General features: G+C 36.4%; 1 protein-coding gene across 30 annotated transcripts in view; it reads left to right on the forward strand.

The window, feature by feature from the left end:
* The window catches only part of LOC146002413 (uncharacterized), a 562,931-nt gene that overhangs the window by 314,561 nt on the left and 226,920 nt on the right, over positions 1-21,450 (forward strand). For all 30 annotated transcript variants that reach the window (XM_083140199.1, XM_083140200.1, XM_083140202.1 and 27 more), the window contains 7 exons: positions 1,188-1,238; positions 1,836-1,886; positions 4,283-4,333; positions 8,277-8,312; positions 8,660-8,704; positions 11,590-11,646; positions 14,620-14,673. In XM_083140199.1, the coding sequence (XP_082996325.1) occupies positions 1,188-1,238; positions 1,836-1,886; positions 4,283-4,333; positions 8,277-8,312; positions 8,660-8,704; positions 11,590-11,646; positions 14,620-14,673 (345 nt within the window). The remainder of the gene's footprint in view (positions 1-1,187; positions 1,239-1,835; positions 1,887-4,282; positions 4,334-8,276; positions 8,313-8,659; positions 8,705-11,589; positions 11,647-14,619; positions 14,674-21,450) is intronic.

The raw sequence follows: 21,450 nt of genomic DNA on the forward strand, positions 1-21,450 counted from the left end.
GTTCTTACATATGTTTGTCTCTCTAAATTTTCCCAATATACAGGGCATTCTCTTGGCAGAAAGCGTTTCTTCTCATTCCGTTTCGCTATTCCGTTATACGGTCATAAACACCGGGTTGCGTGACTTTTCGGACACTCTGTATATGTTCATCTCAGTCCCTGAAGATGAGAATTAATTTAGCTCATGAAAGCCTGTAATTTTCTTCATAAATCACATGGTCATTGACTCAGCAAAATATCTTCCTTTCTTGGCTCTCTGAAAGATGAAGGTGGTGTTAGCTCCAGAAAGAACAGTTTGTTATCCAGAACTCACTTTGTTGTTCATCTAAGAAAATTTATTCACCTCAGTCTCACAATGGGATTGATGTTAGCTCTTAAAAACTTGTAATCTGATCCACAACTCACCTGGTCATCACTTTGAGAAAACCTCTTCACTCCATGAAGATGAGAGTGATATTAGCTCTTGAAAGCTTGCAATCTACTCTAGAACTCGGAGAACCTCTCACAATTTCAGTGCATGAAGTGCATATGATGTTAGCTCTCAAAAGTTCAGAATATTCTCCAGAGCTCACCTGGTCATAAACCAGAGAGAACATCTTCACTTCTATCCCTGTAGATGAGTGATGTTAGATCTAGGATTCTCATATTCTCCATAACTCACCTGGTCATTAAATGAGAGAATCAATTCCTCAGTCCCTGAATCTTCTTCTGAACTTATTAGTTCATGCTGAGAAAATGTCTTCATTTCTTTGAAACTCATCTGGTCATTCATTTAGCATTTCTTCATTTCATAAATATCTCTAGATGAGAGTGATATCTCTATAAATCTCAGAATCTTCTTACAAATTCACCTGGTCATCAGCCCAAGGGAACCTCTTCACTCCACTCCCTGCAAATGAGAGTAAGATTACCTCTCGAAAGCTTGGAATTTTCTCAAGAACTCACCCTTTCTTAACCCAAGTAAATGTTTTCACCAGTACCAGAACTCAGGTAGACTGCAATATAAAAAAAGAAGAAGAAAAAGAAATGTTCATGATTCATCACAAGGGTAACTTCAAAAAGCACATCAAATTGTATTTAAAATGAAGTAAACTGGGAATAAAATGAGACATAGAACGCATTGATAAAATCAATTTTAATATTCTAATTCAAGTATTTATAAATTTCTATACTTTTATCACTCTACAGGTGAAATTCCTCAATCAGTTTCAGGAGTTTTAAGTCAACCTCTGCAACCAGGTGTGTATTGTATTTCAAAGCTTTTTTTAATTTCAATGCATGACGAATATTAATGTAACATTTATTAAATATAAATTTTTCAATAGATGATAAATGTTAATGTAGCATGAGGTATTCCTAGCACATTACATATACATCCTCAACAACAACCAAGATTTAAGAATAAACTCAGCATTGTTAGATTATAACTGACATCACAAGTGATTATGTGTGGGTTAAAGGAAATATTTGGCATATATGTCTATGTGACCTTATTCAGGTACAGAGAAATACAATAAATGTTTCCTAATCAAACCATGATCTGATACATACACCCTGTGCCAAAATAATTCCTTATCATAACAACACTTACAAAAAAACATGCCTTCATGGTTCACTTATTTTTCTTCTTTTCACTATATCACCTGATGGAATGTTTTTATCACTACAGTAATAAGAGAAATAACAAATGTGACTAACATTATCACTTTTTTGTAAATGTGCATGTAGAATTCACTTTTCTGCTTGCTTCATCCTCTCTTTTCTAAATATATCTTGTGTAAGTAATAAATCAAGCTCTCGTTAACAAATTGTACTATTTTTTAAATTGTTTTATAGACGAAACTCCTCAGTCAAAATCAGGAATATTAAGTCCAGCTCAGAAACCAGGTTAGTAGTTTGTATTCACATTTTTTTTTTATTCTTGAGGGTTTTTGCCTGTGAATGGAGAGGGGTACAAGCCGTGGGAAATATTGACTGACATTCTTGATGGGGAAGAATTTGTGGGGTTGTGGTGTTAGTTTTGGGTGTACTGGTTAGGGACCTTTTTTTTTTTTTTTCTAGACCACCTACAAACTGTGGATAGTTGTGATGTTGAGCCTTGGACCTGGTTACCAGAGTGAAAGTGGGGTGGGGGTGGGGGGGGAATAATAGCGGAAGCTTAGGATATAATCTGGTTGAGGGAGAGGTGTATATCCTCATGAAGACTAATTGTTCGTGTGAATTTTGTGGGGAGGGAATTTTATGCACTTTTTCCAATTAAATGAATTATAAGGAAAATGAGCGAAAGAGAGAAAAATTAAGGTGGGTTGTATTCTATAAATTGTATTTTTAAAGGGGCTGAAATTCTGAGGTTGCTGTTGTGTACAGCAGGGATTTAAATTATGGAATTTGGGTGGAGAGAAGAAAATTTTTATGAAATTCCATGAAGTGGAGCCGGCAATCTCCACCATGTAGTGTGACATTGGGTAAGATACTGGATCGAGTCACGCTGGGACATAGCTCAGTGAAATAAAATGTAGGTTTCAAATTTGGGTCTCGCTGAACCACTTCTACCCTGAGTGGTATGAATGAAGGATACTTGGGGTCTTAATCGGTTGAATGCTACTTACCTCTTGCTTTTTGGTCTGGCCCTCAGTTACTGTTGTTGTCAGTGGTCGGACGGGAAACTGGTGCACTGGAGATGGCGGGAGACGCTGGAGAGACTTCCGGCCTGATGTTGATGGGAGGTGGCAGGAGATTCGGCAGCTCTTGTGCGCTACTTCTCCGGACTCAGGCTGGCTGGAACAGTAGACTTTCTGTAGCCTCACAGAATCGCGATCTCTTGGGGTGATCTCGTCAATCTGCATCGATGATGTTGAAGGTGTTGTGTGTCGATTTTCCATCTCCAGGGGTTTTTTATTCTTCAGAATTTTATTTTGATGTGGTGGACTTTGCACCTCCAGCTGTTCACCTGCAAAACCCTGTAGTACTGGTGGAAAGTTACAGTGGAGGTGCACTCACCATCACTGGTAAGGGCCATTGCCTTGCTGACTGTGCAGAACCGAGTGGAAATTTCTTATTACTTAACTCAGCATCTGGTGGGAGTTGGGGTGAATGAGCATTCAACTGGCGAGCTTCAGAATGATATTATAATAAATTGAGATTTCAATTTTTATGCTCCCAATTCCTTCATCGATATGTACATTTGGCCATGTATCTTTCCCTTTACGCATGCTGAAGTGAAGTAAATTGTTAACTTTGTATTCATTGATATATCTACTGCCCTCAGGAAATATTACAGCAACAAGTGGCAACCATGTAGTGGCTACAACTTTCTCTCAAATATTGCCTCTGCCTCCATGGCAAAGTTGTTAGCACAGTATGCTATAATGCCAGGCTTCCCAGGCTTGAATCTCAGGTTGGCCATGGGTGTTCTTTGCAAGTGTCCCTTCATCAATTTCATCATATCATCACTCATCCTCATTTTTGCAATTAACCAAAAGTGGCAGAAAAATTACATTTAGAAGTGGTATGCTTCCTTCATAAAAATCTGAAATTTTCTAATAAAAAATATGTAGAAGTCTATACATATAGACAGGTACAATACGTGTGCATGTAACCATCAATACATTAAAAACACAACACTCTGTGTTATGAAATCAAGCAATAACATTTTATAATAAGTTGCCAAAGGATTTAAGACACAATAATTAAACTCAAATTAGAATTGCAGTAAAGGCGTAACTAATGAAAAATTTGTTCTAAAGTGGAGATCTTTCAAAATTCATTCACCTCTCTAACTGATATACTTATTTCCATAAAATTGTATTTTTAATACAATTTTTCAGTGAAATTGTGTCATGTTTTGAATGCACACAGTAGCGTGCCCAAGGGGGGGTTGGTGGGGGTTATAACCTCTCCCTTTGGCCCAGTATTCCTAAAGAAGAACATCAAAGGTAGGAAAATATGACAAAATGAGGGCTGACTACCAAGAAAAAGTATACATAACCCCTCCCTTTAGAAAATCCTGGGTACGCCACTGAATGCACATGTACATTTATACTCTTGTTTTTCTTTGTATAGACTAGGGCATTAATTAGTGCACATTTGTAACATTTTCTTCTTGTCATTCTTATTTTTACTATTCTCTGTTATTATCTTGTACTATTTTATAATTGAAATTGTGTACTATTTTATAGCTGTTAAGAATGGCTATATAATTTGGAAAATATATATAATCTGGGAACATGAAATTGAGGTTGCACTGTAATAATACTGAAGTATTAAATCATCTTTTTCTATAGGAGGGACACCCCAGTCAATTGCAGGAGTGCTAGGACAACCTCAGAAACCAGGTTTGTTTGTGAATAAATGTATCACTATTTGCTGTTATGTATGTGATAAAACATTTAATCTTAGTAAACCCTCACTGTTAATATTCACACAAACACCATATATAGTTTGTCTACTAAATATTTTTTTTACAAAGTGATTGTATTAATAGTGACAATTGTACTATTACTGTGGCTATGGGCACTAATAATATTTATATTGTAAGCAATAAATCCTTTTTATCTGCGTCATTTTGCTCATTTATCAGCCTTTTGACTTTACTTTGAAATATCTTATACATATGGACAGACATAAGCATATGTAGATTAATAGCAATTTCATACTCACATAAAAATTAATGTGACGTAAACCATATTTACAAATAGGTTTGTACTAAGCATCTGAAGAACATCATATGCAAGTTACAGCAGCTTGAAAACATAATTGGTTGCATTCTCCAATTTCTACATAACTTGTACTCCTAAATACATCTCACTTATAGAAAAAATATTTGAATTTATCCATGTTACCATAGTGTTCACTTTAAGTATTGTTATCACCATGATAATTGTTTGTTAGGTCTCTGTGTACGTCATTTAAATGTTTACCGAATTACATTGTTCAATGTCTTGATAAGATCTATGCTGACTTATGCTTGTGTTGTGTGGCAACATAGTGCCACAACTTATATAAATCGACTTCAAAGTGGCAGAACAAGACACAATTCTCCGATAGCCTAATATGTGTTAACAGTTCAGAACAGTGTTGTCTGTGAAATTTCTGAATATTTGAGGCCAAAGCACCCATTGTGAAGATACTATTTTCTAGTACTTTTTGGATTCACACCCTCAAGAAGGTCGCTGTACTAAGCGCTCTTCTCTCTTTATTGTGAGTATTTATAGAGACTTCCCTAAACCCAACACAGCATTATGATACCTTTCATTCACTCATTACTGTAGGCCCATTAATTTCACACAATTTATAGTGAATTTTGGTGGGCTTATGACCTTTTGCATTAAAAAAAGAAGAAAGATAATCAAATTGGTGACAATACTTCATAACTGGTATGTTTGTTTATTCTTGCAGCATCATTACTCACTGTAACACAAAGACAAACAACAGGAGACTGGTGAATATATGGCTGCTACATGCCCAATGAGCTTCTTGCAGTGACTGCAACTATGATCCGAACACTGTTGTCACTCATGTTTTATAACGATCAGCCTTTACTTTTGAAATGTGCCTCATACTTAGAGAGATACATGAATTTGTTGTGATCGAATATCAAAATCTCACTACAAAAATACTACATTTTGGGCCCAAAAGTCACATTTTGGTGTTCAAAACAGTGAATAAAATCTTAAATATTACTTAAAAACCTTAGTTATTACACAAAATTAATAAATCCATTCATAACTTTCACGTAATGTATATCATTTATAAATTCAAGGAAGTAAAAAGCCTTAACATTCCCTGACTTCATGGGGTTTGATGGGACAGAACCATATGCAGAAAATCTGTGATTAAAATAAATATTTGATAGAGTTATCCAATTCAGTCCTACAGCACTAAAGAAAAGTTTTCACCACTTCTCCGCAAAAACGTGGAGCTAAGGTGGTAACCAGGTTTTTAATTCTGTAGGAATGGGACAGATTAATCAGTACTCGATCAGAATCTGTAAATATAGGCATATTTGTATCAGTAAAATTACCGATTATTTTACCAATCTGATATATCCATAAATATATTATAATTTAGTGCAAAATTCTCCTATTTTGCTAAAGTTTTTATGGATAAAAACTTTTTAAAAAAGTAAATGTCTAAATATGCAATTTCTTTTACTGCAGTCCCTTCAAAACACACATTTATTAAGCAGGTAAATGAACCATTCAGGTCCTTCAAAGGCTATTTGGAATTTTATATCGGATTAGTAGAATATCAGTTATCGGTATCAGCAAATTTTATATTAGTACTTTATTGGTACTGGCCAAAATATCATATCGGCCCATCCCTATAATTGTTATATCCTTCCAAGATGGATTCTTTCATATTTTTTAAGTACACAGTTGCGCGTGTTAGAACATGGCACTTTCCTGTACTAATATGAGTGTTTTGTTCTAAAATATTTTAAAATTTATTTATACAGTTACTAGATTTCCTACCCTACATATTGCTGCAGAATTAATCAAAATTGGAATTTTGCATAACTCGCAGCATAATTTAACTGTGAACGTGTTTTGTCAACAAATAAGTCAAAGTTTTGTATTTAAACATTTATTTCACATTTTTATTTGATATTAAATCATTTTGTGACTGAATTTGGCACGGAAATTTATCTCACATCTCACATTTCATGTTTGTCAAAAATTAAATGTGGTGTCTGCAGTAATTCTGTACTGGATCTGATATAAAATAATAAGATGTGAGTAACCTGAATTAATCGTTCACTTCTTTAATTATGCATAACATTGATGGTTTTTACCTTAAAAATATCAATGTGCATATAAGAAATTCATTTTACAAAACCATACATGGCTTAGGTATGCATATTCTAGGGATGGGACAGATTAATCAGTACTCGATCAGTATCGCTAAAAATAGTAGGGCTGAGACAATACCGATGTATTGGTATCAGCTGATACCAGTGGTATCGGTATTGGAAAGTATCGGTTGCAATTGATCTACTAATATAATCCGATACTTCTTAAGCATTTTGGACTTTCACAGGGCACGCAAAAATGGCACGCACTTTCGTAGAGTCTAATTATCCTGAAAATTATGCATAAATTACACTTTATTTTTATTTTGCACCAATTTTTCACGAAAAACTATATTTTGTGATTACATAACATCTATTTTAATATTCTGATGTTTTTCTCGAATATTCTAAAGCAAATTTGTTGGTAAATTCATGAATATAATCGAAGAAGATTATTTACACATGAATAATGGTGAATATTTTGAACAATTTTCAAGTATCAGTATCAGTGAGAATCGGTAAGAGTATTGGTATCGGTTCAAAGTGGTATCGGCTCAGCCCTAAAAAATAGCTTGTAATTTAGTTCGAAATTCTGCCATTTTGTTATAAATTTTATAGATAATCTTTATACCCTATTTTTTCAAAAAGTAAATGTCTAAATATGCAACTTCTTTTGCATTCAAGTCACCAAGAAACACAATTTTATGTAGATCAATGAACTATTCAGGTTCTTCAAGATCATTTGGAATTTCTATGTTCTTCTTAAAGGTTCGCATAACAACATTTTATTGATGCAAAATAGTCTAACACAGTTATTTTTAGTGGTTATATTTAAAATAATAACAACTAAAAATAACTGTGTTAGATTATTTTGCATTTGGAATTTTATATCGGATCGCTAGAATATCAGTTATCGGTAAATTTTGTATTGATACTTTATTGGTATCGGCCAAAATTTTATGTCGGTCCATCCCTAGTATATAAATAGAAGAACTATAACAGAATGGCAGAATTATACACACTATATGTAGAAATATCAGATTGGTTAAATTAACATAGATTTTTGCTATAAACTGATATAACAGCATGACTTTGTCAACCAATACCAATACAGTACTAATTAATGTGTGTCCCATTCCACATATATTTACTTCTGCAGTTGATGAAATCTTATAGTAGTATTTTACTCATCATATCATCATAATAAACAACCTATGAGAATAGTGTATTATCCCCCAGAAGTAAAACATGAAGGTACACCTTAAAACTTCTGCATCATAGAAGCTGCTTTTGTTCCTACCCATTTTCTATAATTTAAAACAAAATTGCAAACACATTAGATGTTGTAATAATTACTAACAATGGAATAGGCAATGACCATATGTTGCTATGACACTGAATGCATTAATTTAGATATGCCAGAATCACTTGATGTGATGTGGAATTACTGTGCATAATTATATGCTTTGTTTCTACATTGTTACAAGGAGTATCTTCAAATGAAGAGGAAGTTAAAGATTCAGGTAAATTATTGAATTATTGTTTGTAATGTATTATAAGTGTAAGTGCATAACAACTTTCTCAGAATCCTTTTTTTTTCAAATGTACTTCGTGTGTTTGTATATGACTTGCTAGAGCTTTTTCGCAAAATACAAGGAAATTATATTTACTGTACTTCCATTCAGATATGCTAATGTTTGCTTGTGTAAACAACAAAGTGCAATTTTCTTTGGTCAAGATAACTTGTCGATAATCAATATGGATATTTTACAAATGCTATTTTTAGATTATTTTTTTTGGTATAGGTTAAGATTAAGATTTTATTTTTTATAACTTATTTTTATATATCTTTCTCTTTTTGCTTACACAGAAGAATCTGTGGAGGAGCATACAGGAATTCAGACTGTAGTTACAGGTATGTTTCTCACATTTCTTAAATTTTCATTTGCTAAAGTTTAACTGATTCAGGTAATATAATTATAAACTCTATAATTAAGACTGAAAATTAAGTTTATTTATGTAAAAAAAAACATAAATGGTGCATTCCAGCATTATGTGTGTGACATTTTACACATAAAATTGAAGGGAAGGTTCTAGATAAGAGATTGAATTAAAATATTCATATTGAACTGATTTCATAGAATTACGAAGTACACTAGACTCTTGCTAGTCTGGTCATTCCTTGCACATATGGGTGCCGGATTCGCAGAAGTGCCGGATTATTGAGAGGGTCAGAAATTACATGCTACTATGTAGTTTAAACACATAGGGACTATACAGGCTGTACTTTACGTGTTTCCTTTTAGAAGCCATAGTATGTACTGAACTTTACTGTAAGTAAGTCACAATTTCAAATACTGTACGTATGTATAGCATTGTTTAACATTTTTAACTAACAACATTGTTGAACACGATAATTCTTTGTTGTGCGCGTCATTTCTGCTTGAGTGACTACAAGCCGGATGTGGGCCAGACTACTGAGAGGGCGGACTATTGACGGCCGGATTAGTGAGAGTCTAGTGTACTTTGTGGTGTCTGCTATCAAATGTAAAGAAACTTGAGTATGATGGCATAGGCTGAATGCATGCAAAGCATTAGCAAAAGTGTGTGGCGTGTGTGACATTTTAAATATATAGCAAATTTTGACTTCATTTGTCTGTAAACCATATCGGCTGCAGATGCTAACAGGCACATGTGAACACTCACATATATGTTTTGAATTATGTACATATTAAATGCACACATATTTATTCGAAAAAATAAACTTTGATGTATGAGTATATATATACACACACAATTTACTCTGACATGACTTCTTTTGAGTCTGATAACTTTTGTAGATAGTTGGTAACACTGACTCCCATGGTGTTCAACACTTTAAACACAATTTGCTGTGCATGTTGCATAAAAACTGACAGCTTAGGGGCTGTTGGCCACTATACCTCGAAGATGTTCACTTCGCTGTGTGAACAGTGATCCAAGCAGCAATACTCCTTACATTCGGCACCAGAGTGCAGCATATACAAGGCATGTCTAGGGAGACTTGTAAAGGTCTGTGCTACATAGTTGCAAGCTTTAGCGAGAAGTCGCTAAACCTGGCAGATTTTAGGAAATGAAAGTGCATGTCTAGTGTGTGTTCTTTACTTACTTATTTGGGCAAATTGGCAAGTAGTCTTGCTCGCAATAGATACATTTAAAAAATATATATAAATATATCTACAAGAGAATTGTTACAGTTCATCTTTTTTTATCGCACAGTTCCTTTTATTGATCAATTCACTCGAATCCTGGGTGTTTGTTACCATTTGCACATATACAAGCAACTCGCTTCTAAACGACTGCCTCTGGAATGATTCGTTTTGTGCAATATACAAGAATATATGTTACTGTATGCTTTAAATCAGTGGTTCCCGAAGTGTGCACCTTGGGAAGAAGAAATATAAGCAACATCACATTGACTGATACTTCAATCATAAGCATCACAACCGAGTTATTGTAGCTGGGAGGCATTCTATATAATACCCAAATATCTTACATACTCATAATACATTTTCCCGGACTCTTGGGAGGACACATGTGCTATCAATGCTGAATGAACGTTGTTAGTTAACATATGGTCCGTGAAATAAAAAGTAGATTGCGAAGTATGGTAGTTATGCATTGTACATACCTGAGATTGCATGTTATACTAATTAGTTTGGACTAGCCAAAACAATTATAAATAATGTAATTAATTAATTAGTTGTATTAAAGAATCTGGTATTATATTAAAAATAACGTGATTGTGGGGGGGGAATTGTTAAAAATAAGTTGAACTTTTACTTTCACTTTTTCAATTGAAGATTAAGTTAAAAGGAAGAGGAGTAAATCCACATTCAGTATAAAAAAAAATATTGTGAAAACCCATATGTGAACCTCACGCAATGCTAGTAACTTTTATTGATGAAATGTGCAAATTATATACATTCACAAACATCTAAACCTTAATGCAATTAAAAACAGTAATAATTTTCATGCTAATTCAGTTTGTTATTAACATGGAGTAGGACCACTTTTCGTGAAATGGCCCAAATAGTAATTAATTAACATTTGTAAGTTCTGCTCATGAAAATGGAATATGTAATGATCATAATGATGTTTTATGACTCCTATAAAAATTCATCAGCCCAATTTTTGTTTGTGTGTGTGTGTGTGACAGAGAGAGAGAGAGAGTGAGAGTGTGTGTGTGTGTGTGTGTGAGTGAGTGAGTGAATCAAAAATATGTGAACCATTTGTGTTCTTATTTAAGTAGCCAATATGTCAATCTATCACATACACATTGTCTTTTTGAACTGTCACTGCAAATTTCAACAATGAATTTACTTATTATAGTTACCAAAGTATACAATTACCTGCCATATTTTATGTTATCTCCATGGAAACAATCAGAAAGTTCTCTCATAGATAACAAGCAAATAGCACAAATGTAAGTAGTATAGAGGAGAAGGGGAATCTAATTCGAGTATTTGTTCTTTGAAATTAGTAGTGAAGTATACTTGATTCTATGAGCTTTATTGTATATTTTTTCTTTATTTAAGTGGTATGTGCCTTCATGGCACAATGCAATGAGAAGATGTAGCTTTATATTCATATTTAAGTAATAAACTGGCAGGAAGTCCCATGATTCTCAATCTCTTTCATAATTTTTAATGACAATTTTAGTTATATTGATTTCGTACAAAATTTTGAGTTTAATAAGGATTACAATTATAACCGCAATAAGTTCTAATTTTAGTAATACCTCTCTTTTAATTTCTTTAGAACAGAAGCCAACTATCATATCACTATCACCTATAAAAGGAAAGTCTGTACTCCCTGGTAAGACATAATTTATTTCTGCATCCAAATTAATGAATACCATTATTACAATAAGTACTAAAAATTGTAGATTCATGTAAAGAAAACAAGTGTAGAATATAACTGAAACTATGCTGCCAGTTCCGTCAAAATAAATTAGTACCAAGAATCCATGCAGTTAATTATCTACCTAGTTGTGTCTAACATTTCAATCAGGGATCAGAATTACACTTTGAAATTTGTATTTCTATTTTTGTTATTTATTGTCACTTTTCTTCCACTTTTGGCTAATTGCGACACCAACTAGATGAAATTGATGAATGGATGAACACACTCAAAGAACACCCATAAACATGTCAGGATGTGAACATATAAATGTTGGTGGCAGGATCAAAAGTCAAACACTTATCATGCTCTGCCAATGAGCCATTACAGTTGAAAATATTATGGTTAAAAAGTTTAGGATAAAGGAAGGCTATTTAGCATGGATACTCAACAGTGATCCACACATAACTACATAGACTTTTGTACTAATTTATTTTTGATAATTGATGATAATTTGACACTTCATGAAGAATTTTGAACTAACAGTTGCTCTAAGTACATAATTTATATTGTATATGGCAAATTTGTTTGACATGATTATTTCTCACTGTTGCCTTGTGAGCAAGGGGTCCTGGGTTTGATGCTCAGTGGAGGCACATTGCACAGTGATCCCACTGTAAATAAAATGGACTTAAACTTAATGATGATTTCTTGGAGGTGCAACTCTGGGAGGAAGAAGCATTTCATTAGAACCTGTGACGTAATGGTAGTTAAATTGCAGACACACTCAGAGTTCATGTAAGAAGTTTATTTATGATGATAATCAATCACATTATGGGTTAGGAACAAACTCTAGAAAATATCCGTATTAGTCCAATCTCTAAAGCTAAGTTTAATCAAGGAGTCCCAGGTTCAATACCTCATGGAGGTACCTTGTAGTGGCTCAAATCCCACTTTAAACTGTACGTTCAGTTCCGATTTACCTACCTGTGCATAAAGTGGAATTCAAATAAAAACTCAAAATCTGATGCTAATTCCTGCAGTATGTAAGATTTCATGCTGCTACTTTGAACTGCAGCTTTTCTTCTCCAGATATATGGTATATATGTATATGTGTGTGTATGTGTACATACGTATATATATCATTTTGCAAAGAAGTAAAACGATTTTAATAACTAAGAATATTTATAATTGCTATAGGATCGATTTAGCATTAATCTTTTCAAGATCTTCCAGAAAAATGGAAGGCTTTTAAAGTTTAATTAAAAAATATATAAAAATAATTGAACCTGCATAATTTTGTGTGTGAATATTATGCAAAGATGATTAATTAACTTCAATTTCTTGAAGACAAGGAGACTACCACATCAGTTTCACATGAAGAAGACTATGAACATGCTACAACTTCAAATAATCTGAATCAAGATGTTATCATGAAAGAAAATAACAATTAAATGCATAATTTAGAGAATGTACTTCAGGTCAGATAGTGTTACAAATAATAAGCATCCAAATTTCAAAATTTTAAATTTGGCCTATTATTGAGGCAAACACTACTGAAATAGCTCTGGTTTTCAATTATAGTTTTTTTCAAGTCCATTTTGTGCACACATAGGATAATTGGGACTTGATCTAGAGTGGTATCCAAATCAATGGGGATCAAATTTGGGATTGCTTGATTACAAGGCTCAAATAATCCTGGAGGGCCTCCCCGAAGACGATAGTGTTAAAGTCGTCACCTTGTAATCAAGGAGTCCTGGGTTCAGTACCTGGTGGAGACTCATAGTGGTTCGGATCCCTCTTTAAACTGTAGGTCCAGTCCTGATTAGCCTTAGTGTGAATAAACACGAACTCAAATAGCCCTGGTGACTAAGACATAATCACTTTTTTTTAATTAACAGCTTTCATTATCATTTATTGTGATATTTATAGGGCATCAAGCCATTATTTTATAATATTGTTCTAAATGAAACGGTATATGGCTTAATTGTAGCCTTATTGAGATAATAAATTATAATAATAATAATGTGCTGATAGCTGTTCACAAATCTTCCTTGCTTAGTAATTTGCATTTGTAATGAATAATGAAAAATATGACTCAAATTGTTTTATCAATGTATTATTATACAGAGCATTCCCTGACAATCGCTACGATACTCGGCGGCAAGCGGCCGGGCGTCAGCGCTTGTCTTTCCCGGTGAACGTTATCTGCGACAGTCGCTAGAGTCGGCTATTAAAATTACAGTTTTCATATTATGTACTAACCTTGACTACAGAATGTGTTGAAAATGATGTTCTTCTGCTGCAACACATTCCTGGCATCTCCGAAGGAAATTGGCATTTACACGTGCAAGTTCATCTACTGTAATTCTCCTGATTTCTCATACAATACTCTATTTTAACTCAAGGCTGGTGTGCGCATTGTCTTCGTATACTTGGTTTTTCTTTCCACTTTTATTCAGAACTGACACTGTTACTCTATACGTTTTTACGAGGTTTAATATAGTGGTCCTATGTGGAAGGGGGAACACCAAGAAATTTCGTTGCAGAACGTAGTCGCACTTCTCCACAATTCCTCGTTCCAAAGTAACACTCGACAAGATAAATCCTTTGTTGTAATGTAAACTTTTGTGGTGCCATATTAAGTCACAATCTTCAACGCACGGACACGACTCAACACAACTTCTGAGGGAGGATTATACTGGCGTCAGTCTGCAATGTCAACAGAAAGGGAAAGATAGCGAAGGCAGGGAGAGCAAAAAAAAACAGACTGTAGCGTGCAACTGTCGCGGACCCGTTCACCAGGAAAGACAAGCACTGACACCGGGCCGCTTGCCACCGAGTCTTGTAGCGAATGTCAGGGAATGCTCTGTATAAGCTCAGGGACATATCTAGTATGTTAGTGTATCTGATTCATTTTACATAATTCCCTTCACATATTCTCAACAGATAAGCCAGCTGTCACTTCGAGTTCACCTGTTCAAGAACAATTCCCTACAAAGAGTAAGTTAGGTATTTACATAGCAAAAGGTTACAAATTTTTACTTACACCTTACTGTCAATAGTTCAAACTATCTTTGAATCATTTCCATAAATTAAACAACATAGAATAGCATATTTGTTTATTTAATTTTATCCTATAAATTAGCCTTGGTAATATTACAAGTTAAAATAAGAATGTAGATATCAATTTGGAAAACAAAGCATTGTAATATGGTTAAAAATAACATTGAAAGTAGACTAGAAGAACAAAAATTTAGTTTTGTTTAAATTCCCAAACCCAGCTGAAGCCTCAGTTAGAGATGGAAAAGGATTTTTATCAGAACCTTAAAGTAATATGTTAATATTTAATACTTGAACAATTTTGTATCAATAATTGTACTTGTAGGTAATGCTAAAATTAAAGCTACGCTTCACATTCATAATCTTGGCCATTTATGAAGGTAATGTGATTAGCACCATACTCTGGCTGCCTCTACACCCCCTCCAAGGTTGCCCCAGGTGCTCATTTATTATATACTGTGTGAACCCCAGAAACAATTTTTACATGGACATTGCTGAAACAATTCCCCACCTGAAACCATCCACCCCAGAAATCAAACCCAGGTCTCCCAAATTGCAGTCAGACAGAAGTAAATTTCTACTTTAGTTATTTTATGCTGCTTTTCCCTTGCTCTATGCTAGTGGTTCTCAACCTTTTTCAGTCCAGGACCCACCTTGAAGGATATTACAATTCATAGGTCGCATAAGCCAGCAGAATTACTTGTAGGGGTGTATACCCACTTTATAATCATATTTTTGCTAACATCAAGTACTTTAAGAAGCCCTCTTTTACGCTTGCGTATACAAATTGCACATACTTCATTGCAGCCAGTCCAGAACTGATGTCTTGAGCACATCACTGTCGTTGAAATGCTTCGATGCAAGCCACTTTTTCAGGTGAATAAAATTAAAGAAATCGCTGGGGGCAAGATCAGGGCTGTAATGGGGATGATTGAATAGTTCCCATCAAAATCTTTGAGTTGTCTCAACAGTACGAGCAGCTGTGTGTGGGAGCGGGCGTTGTCATGGATCAGAAAAATTCCAGGGCGTAGCATTCCTCTCCGCCAACTTTCGATGGCACATTACAGATTATTCACTGTTTTGCAATACACCTCTGCTGTAATTGTTCATCCTGGTTCCAAAAATTCCACAAAAATCGCACCCTTTTGGTCCCAAACACGGTTGCCATGATTTTGTGAACTGATGGTATTTGTTTGAATTTCTTCGCTTTAGGAGAACCAGAGTGCTGCCATTGCATTGACTGTTGCTTCGACTCCCCAGTGGCGTACGATATCCATGTTTCATCCTTCGTCACCATGTGTGAAAAGAGGTCATCCCCATCCTCCCCCTAGCAGGCCAAAAAATCACGTGCAGCTGTCCTTCTTTGCTCTTTGTGAGCATCTGTCACCTCGCACACAGTTTGTGATATCCCAGGTTGTCAGTCACAATTCTATGCACTGTTTTTGCAGATACTTCTGGAAACTCTTTGGCGAGTTCAGATATTGTGAACCGGCGATTGGAATGCACTTTCTCATGAACGCGTTCCACCAGATCATCCATCTGAACATTAGGCCTCTTGCTACGCTCATCATCATGAACATTTCAATACCCTTCCCGAAACTCTCTGCACCATTGCCTGACCTTCCCTATCACTGTCGGTCCATAAATGGCACACAATTCCCGATGTATGTCGGCTGTATTCTGTCGTTTGGTGTTCTGAAATCGTATGACAGATCTCACTTCACATTTGGTGGGATTTTGTATTACGGCAGCCATTTCACCATACTGCTACTCACACATATGCATCCACACTCTGACGATTCTATCTCTCTTGCATGCACAGAATACTAGGGCATGCTCCTGCGCATGCTCAACTTCATCAGTGTTGCCAACCTCACGTAAAAAATATCGACCCTTTTTTTTAACATGCACCTCGTACATATTAGAGAAGAATTAGAGTTGAATTTTGCTAGTTCCATTTCCTGGCATATGACAATTGTAGGCCCTTGGTCTTCTCCACAATGGACAAAGACAGACCTATTCACCCCTTGTCCTACATACTCCAACTACTGCTATAGCCTGACAACTTAAGTCCCGATATGCACTTCCTATTATGTAATCCTCCCCATCACTCTTCTACATACTAGTCTTGGCTTGAGAGTACGAGTGGTGCCAACTCAGCAAAATTAAGCTAAAACAAATATGACAAACAATTTTTACTGTGTAGATTGACGATGCTGGCTCATATCAGTTTATCAGTGGTTCATTTGATATAATCCGGTCTTTGAAAATGCATGCGGTGCGCAGATCATAAACTGTAGTATTACGCACGCACGTTAAGGTGTATAACGAAGATAAACTACTGAACAAATGACTTTTCATTTTCTGAATGCGACATCGATCAGTGGCCTGTTTTTTTTTGTTTGTTTTTTTAAAGCCGAGTTAGGTGGGGGTTCTTTTGTTTATTGTACAACAATCGCTACGAGAATCCAATCTGATAACATGCTTGCCTGTGTTCTTTTTAAAGCATTGAAATGATCTTGCTCTTTACTCTTGGCTGCATATTTTTTAAATGCAAAAATCAAATCTTGCCGGGTCCAACGAAATCCACAATCTGCTCTGGAAAGACCCTTGGACGACAGGCCAGAGAAATTGTTTACAATGTTGCAACATATTTGCAAAATCAGAAGGTGTTACATAAACTTAAGTATAATGTTGTCGAGTCCACAAGCGCCGCCAGGTGAGTATCTAAATGGATGGTTTCTCAAGTTTTAAAATAATTGGATTGGATTGATTTGTTGTTTTGAGTCCACTTTATGCACAGTATGGCTAATCGGGACTGGACCTACAGTTTAAAGTGGAATCCGAACCACTATGTGCCTCCACCAGGAATCGAAGCCAGGACCCCTTGATTACAAGGTGACGACGCTACCACTGCACCATTGGGGAGGCCAAGTTTTAAAAGAAGGAAAAGAGTCGTTGGTGAAAGGTGAGCTGAATTTCTGTACTCCTACAGGTAGAAAACAGCCCAGCAAAAAGCGAATACAAATTTCGTTGAAAATCCTCAGAGCATTCCACTCCCTCCAGATTGCAACACTGCGAACCAAGGTTGCTGCGAACAATGGAGTGGGGAAATGTAGTGTGAGCTATTTGCAGCATCTTGTTTTTAAACTTGTCAAGTTATAATGCTGCTGTTGTTCCTCCTACTACTACTATTCACTGTACATAGCTTCCTTTACCTTTCTCCTTCAGCCACCACTTACTTTGTCTTCATCCTATATCCTCTTACTCTACACTTTTAGGTTTTGAAATACTGCCTCCAGCCTTGGCTTCTTTTAGCTCTTGGTCTCCTTAGCTCTTGCTCTGCCTCCTCCGTTTGTGTTTCCTCTAATTTGAAGCTTCTTCAAACCCCTTCACCTATCAATTTCCTTTGCCTTCCACCTCCAACTATCACTTCCTTTATGTTTCTCCTCCAGCCATCACTTTTTTGCATTCCTCCTCGAGCCATCAATTCCTTTGTATTCCTCCTCCAGCCATAACTTCCTTTGCATTCCTCCTCCAGCCATGCTTTCTTTGCATTCCTCCTCCAGCCATAACTTCATTTATCTTCCTCTTCCAACTGTCACTCCTTTGTGTTTCTCCTCCAGCCATCATTTCTTGTCTTCTGCAAGAAATCACTTCCTGTGTGTTTCTCCTCCAGCCATCACTTACTTTGTGTTCCTCCTCCAGCCATCACTTCTTTTGACTTCCTCCCCCAGCCATCACTTCTTTTGACTTCCTCCCCCCGCCATCACTTCCTTTGTGTTCCTCAACCAGCCATCACTTCCTTTGTTTTCCTCCACCAGCCATCACTTCCTTTGTGTTCCTCCTCCAGCAGTCACTTCCTTTGTGTTCCTCCTTCAGCCATCATTTCCTTTGTGTCCTCCTCCAACCATCACTTCCTTTATTTCCTCCTCAAGCCATCACTTCCTTTGTGTTCCTCCACCAGCCATCACTTCCTTTGTGTTCCTAGACCAGCCATCACTTCCTTTGTGTTAATCCTTCAGCCACCATTTCCTTTGTTTTCCTTCTTCAGCCATAACTTCCTTTGTTTTCCTCCATCAGCCATCACTTCCTTCGTGTTCCTCCTTCAGCCATCATTTCCTTTGTGTCCTCCTCCAGCCATAACTTCATTTATCTTCCTCCTCTAGCCATCGCTTCCTTTGCATTCCTCCTCCAGCCATAACTACATTTATCTTCCTCTTCCAACTGTGACTCCTTTGTGTTCCTCCTCCAGCCATCATTTTTTGTCTTCCTCAAGCCATCACTTCCTGTGTGTTTCTCCTCCAGCCATCACTTACTTTGTGTTCCTCCTCCAGCCAGCACTTCCTTTGTGTTCCTCCTTCAGCCATCACTTCCTTTGTGTCCTCCTCCAGCCATCACTTCCTTTGTGTCCTCCTCCAGCCATCACTTCCTTTGTGTTCCTCTTCGAGCCATCGCTTCCTTTGTATTCCTCCTCCAGCCATCGCTTCCTTTGCATTCCTCCTACCGGCATAACTTCATTTATCTTCCTCTTCCAACTGTCACTCCTTTGTGTTCCTCCTCCAGCCATTAGTTCTTGTCTTCCTCACGCCATCACTTCCTGTGTGTTTCTCCTCCAGCCATCACTTACTTTGTGTTCCCCCTCCAGCCATCACTTCTTTTGACTTCCTCCTCCAGCCATCACTTCCTTTGTTGTCCTCCTCCAGCCATCACTTTCTTTGTGGTCCTCCTCCAGCCATCACTTCCTATGTCTTCCTCTTCCAGCCATTTGTTCTTGTCTTCCACCTCCAGCCATTTGTTCTTGTCTTCCTCCTCAAGCCATCACTTCCTCTGTGTTTCTCCTCCAGCCATCACTTCCTTTCTGTTCCTCCTCCAGCCATCAGTTCTTGTCTTCCTCAAGCCATCACTTCCTTTGTGTTCCCAACCAGCCATCACTTCCTTTGTGTTCCCAACCAGCCATCACTTCCTTTGTGTTCCTCCACCAGCCATCACTTCCTTTGTGTTCCTCCTCCATCAGTCACTTCCTTTGCGTTCTTTCTTCAGCCACCAATTCCTTTGTTTTCCTCCTTCAGCCATCACTTCCTTTGTTTTCCTCCATCAGCCGTCACTTCCTTCGAGTTCCTCCTTCAGCCATCATTTCCTTCATGTTCCTCCTCCAGCCATCACTTACTTTGTTTCCCTTCTCCGGCCATCACTTCCTTTGTCTTCCTTCTCCATCATGTCACTTTCAGCTCCTCCATCCTTTTTCTGTGTCCTTCAGCCATGCATGATGTTCTTAGTTTTCCTCCTCCAGCCATTGCTCTCTTATCTTCTTTCTTCCTTCTCTATTGTTTCACTCCCTTCTTCCTAAGATATTTTTTCTCCTTTATCCATGACTTGATGTGTCTTGTTCCTCCATCCTCTCTCTTGAGGTTTCTTTAAAGTTTCTTCTGCCTCCTCCAGCCATGCCTTTCATGATATTTTCCTTCCAGCCTTATCTTCTAGTTGTTACTAGTCTACCTCCTCCAGTTGCCGACCTCAATGGCAGATTGTTTCGCACAGTGCTCTATGAACCAGAAGTTCCAGATTGTAATCCAAGCCTGGCCATGGGCATTCCTTTTGAGTGTCCCTTCAACAATTTCATCATATCATCACTCATCCTCATCTGCTCAAATAGACAAAAGTGGCAGAAGAGCAAAGTAAAATAAACCAAATCAATTAATCTGCTTCTAGTTGTGGCTACTGCCATTTAATTATTTATTTTTCTCCTATGTCCTATCTTCCTTAGATATTCCTCTGCCTCCTCCAGCCATCCTGAAAGTTCCAGCTTCCCTAGAATGTGTACATCCTGAAACATTGCTTCCTTTAACTTTCATATTCTTCTTCCTCTCACTCCCAGCTTTCTTAGATTATCCTTGGCCTCATCCAGGCAATGATTTCTTCCTAGGCACCTGATCTCTAAAAACTCTACATTCCATGTAGTTTACCCAAACCTCTTACCCTTTTTCCTTGTTCTGATGTGTGTCAGGGATAATCCTGCTCTTTCTCTCTTGAACTTGTTTTCTTTATTTTTCAATTTGCAGCTGAGCAAGGATTATTTATGAATATCTCCTATTGCTAAATTATTGTGAAAATTATATATTGTCAAAATCTGCAGTATATTACAATTTAATTGGGTAATTCATAATTCAGTAAGTTATAAGAACATAAGCGGTAACTATTTATCCAGAAGTCTGATTTGGTTGTTTTGAATTGAATGCAGTGGTATGCCCATAAATTCTTAAGTTGTTTTGTGACTTCTTGTTTAGTAACCTCTACCCTATACATTATATAATTTTTCATGTATACAATATTTTTACTTTTGGAAAAACTTTCCCCAAAAAGGGGGGGTTAACTCCCATCAATAGATTCAGTGGTGCAAATTAATTTCAAATTTGTCTACTGGTAAAAGTAACTTTTAGTTGTAACAAGACTACTTATAATCTGAACGCTTCACTGTAGAAGTAAAATTCTGTACCTACTTGCACCATGTTATATTTTTAATTGCCTATATTTGGAAACAAAAAAGTAGCATTTTTATAGTATTGGGCAGCAAGGTGTGTTTTCAGCTTTGCAAAAAGTGTTATACTTTTTGTTATTTTATGTATTAAAAAGAAAAATATAACACTTAATTGATGACTACTCTTGTTCTTACAGGAGTAGACAAAGCATAAGTGGAATGTGGACATTGCCACTAAA

This window comes from Lepisma saccharinum, chromosome 18, assembly GCF_977018435.1.
Source record: "Lepisma saccharinum chromosome 18, izLepSacc3.1, whole genome shotgun sequence".
Classification (NCBI taxonomy): domain Eukaryota; kingdom Metazoa; phylum Arthropoda; class Insecta; order Zygentoma; family Lepismatidae; genus Lepisma; species Lepisma saccharinum.